General features: G+C 40.2%; 1 protein-coding gene across 1 annotated transcript; it reads left to right on the forward strand.

The window, feature by feature from the left end:
- Positions 1-1,222: 1,222 nt before the first annotated feature.
- LOC149214912 (uncharacterized) lies at positions 1,223-2,510 on the forward strand. The gene is made up of 2 exons (XM_089389542.1): positions 1,223-1,501; positions 1,554-2,510. Exons 1-2 carry the CDS (start codon positions 1,223-1,225, stop codon positions 2,508-2,510), a joined length of 1,236 nt encoding a protein of 411 aa, XP_089245668.1.
- Positions 2,511-3,038: the final 528 nt, after the last annotated feature.

Below are 3,038 nucleotides of genomic sequence, written 5' to 3' on the forward strand. Positions count from 1 at the left end.
AGTCTCGAAAGACAAAAGGATTTTAGGGGATTGAAAACCAAAGTGAGGCCAATGCACAATGTACAAAATGATGGATTTTAGGGATAAAGGTGGAAGGTAAACCAAAGGCTAAAGGAGTTGCAAAGGAATGTTAAAACCAAGACACAATGTGAGGAAGATTGTCATAGGCAGGAGGAGGACAAGGCTACCTCACCCCTAGATAACACGTTGAACCTTCCCCAAAGAATCCTAAACCAAGCAAACCAAAGTAATATAAATGTAGCTGACCCAGTGGAAAAAATTAAGAGCAAAGACAATACTAGTATACTTGTTGGAGTTGAGCTCCCATAAACCTAGAAGATTTTAAGTGAAGTACTACTCCCACAGTGGGTATGCGGGCCACATGCAACCTTGCCAATACTTGGAAAATGTAGATAGTCTAGCTCATGAAATGGAGTGAAGGATGGAAGGCCAAACCAACATGGAAGAACAACTTGGACCTTCCACATTGCTTAAGGAACTACTATAGAAGCTGCAGAGGAAATATCCCATAGATAACCCGACAACACGACATTGACACCAAATATCATCAATTTGACCCCAACAATTGTAGGAAATTGAGGAAGTTTCAAAGATTTCCAAATTAAAACAATGCATTATCATTAAATGTGGGCGACACTATCCCTCTCTTTAATGTTTGGGGTGACAACGGAATAACAAATCCTCTCAGTAACCTAACACACATCTCAACACCCCATCAAATTTTTATTTATTTTTATATAATTTATTATTATATTTAAATTTTTAATCCCCTATCCTTATCACTAATGTAAGTAATTCATAAGAGAGTATCAATAATCATATTAATCCATAAGAGATAAGATATCCCTGCAAGAACTAAAGATTACCGCCTCGCTTGCCCGGATGGTCACATAAAGAGTGGCCCTGTCCCCACAAACCAAAAAAATCCTCAAAAACAACATAATTTCCCCACCCCACACTAACGTCTTTCAAGGGAAATGGAAAAAGTTGAAAAGCTACTTAAGGCGGTGCAAATATTTTGAAATAAAGAGAAGAGTATCCCCACCTTCGAATGCCTATAATACTAGATCAGTGAGTGCTGCGATCCGATGTAGTGTAGGGTTTAGTGGTTCTGCATGAGGGTTCAGGAAGATTCAAGGGGTTTATCTCGGGATTTAAGCCTCCGACCGGATCAGTAGAGAGACTATAAAATTGAGGTGCAATGGCTGTGTCTTCTTCACCTTCGACAGATTTCTCTTTCGAAGCCGAAGAATTAAGTTCGCTGTTATTGAATGCTTCCTCATCATCATCTGATATTTTGAATTCATGCCGGGTCGTGGAATCCTTCATCGATAGGCACAACTGGGATCAGACCAGGCATTTTTACATAACATGCTTCCCCGTTCTGCTCCGCAAGATCTTCGGCTTCAAGGAGGTCTTACAGTCGTCCGGCATTGGCAGATGGATCGCGCAGACCTCTGAGCATTCCGCAAATGCGGTCGTAAATCTTCTCTCACCGTCTGGAGCTTTGTTTTCGTCAATCTTTGCTGCAGACGAGGAAAATGTGGTTCGCTGTGTTTCCATCCGAGCGCCTTCCAGCGTGGATTCGTCACATGCTTCAGTCGGAGAGGGGTTTGTATATCTTATCTGAAGTCTGCCCTGCTTTATTTAAAGACCGATTGAAGGAGGACGACCATGGAGGAGGATTTCAGGTGCAGTTGAATGCATTTGAGTATTTTATGTTTTGGTTTGCTTATTACGCTGTATACAAAGATAATGATATTATGCATCGTTCGGATTCAGATCAAATGAAATTGGGGTTTAAGAAGGCTTCCCGGTCTCGTTTCGAGAAATGGGCGTCTTCTCTGCATAGTTTTCACGGTAGCCATGACAATGGAAGGCCTGTGAAGTTCAATTCTAGCCCTTATTTGCATCTTCTGAATTTGTATCTACACAAATTTGTTCCTATATCTGATTTTTGTGCTCCCAGTGTGTCTGTACATCATTTTTTCGAGGAGAATCCATCGATATTTTCTCGCGCCGAGTTTGTTGTTCATACCTTTGTACAGTTTTGGTTAGTGAATGACGATTTTTCGCCCTTACCTTCACGGGTTTGCCAGTCTTTTGGTATTTTGTTACCTGTTAATAATCGATATCATAGGTATGGTCTCCCCAGTGTAGAAATCACAGAGGCTGTGAAAATACTGGTCAATTATGTAAGCAGTACTTTGTGTTGTCCTCAAGAAGAGTTGAATTCTGGATGGAGAGCTGCATCACAAATGGATACCTTGAGATTGAGGTCATTTTCCTTGCCACGGAGTAGTTTGGTTGTGCCTGCTACATGGTCCCTTCTGTTACAGAGGCCTTTGTACAGGTTTATATTACGAGCTTTCAGTGATTGGCCAGTAGGTGCTTGTCTGAAGAAGGCTACACACATTATTGATCTATGGTTGGATTATTTACAGCCTTGGAATATTGGTGAAGAAGGAAAAATGATGCCCGCTCTCTAAGAGGATCATTATTTGGAGGCAGAGAATAAGATGCTTAGGGATAGGGATCAACGATTGTCTCCACTTTCCGTTAGCTTGCTTCAAAAGCAAAAGACTGGTACTGATTCTGTGGGATCATTAGTAAAAAGAAGCACGAAAGAAAGTTGTTATGGATATAATGATCATTGGCAAAACTATGTTCTGGCTAATTATCCTTTTTATAGCTCTCTTGTTGTTCAGTTTCTTGTATTTGCCCACAAGTTCGTGCACATCAATACCAAGGCAGTTCTTCAGATGACTCACAAGGTGCATTGCTCTTTCCTTTATTCTATTATGTCTTATTGATAATAGCAAGGAATAGATGAATAAACTTTGACACTTCAAGCAAGACCCCATGTTTATTTAAAGCAAGATCCAATGGTGGATTAAAGGTACTTATTTCAAGGTAGGATCAACAATTAGGATTATTATACCTAGGTTTTGTATCTATAAAATTCAGACATGAGGAATTTACTTTTGGAAGTGTGAAAATCAATTAGTTGGAACTTC

Source organism: Pinus tabuliformis, chromosome 1_1 (assembly GCF_031772625.1).
Source record: "Pinus tabuliformis cultivar Carrire ecotype Pingquan chromosome 1_1, CPIR1, whole genome shotgun sequence".
Classification (NCBI taxonomy): Eukaryota; Viridiplantae; Streptophyta; class Pinopsida; order Pinales; family Pinaceae; genus Pinus; species Pinus tabuliformis.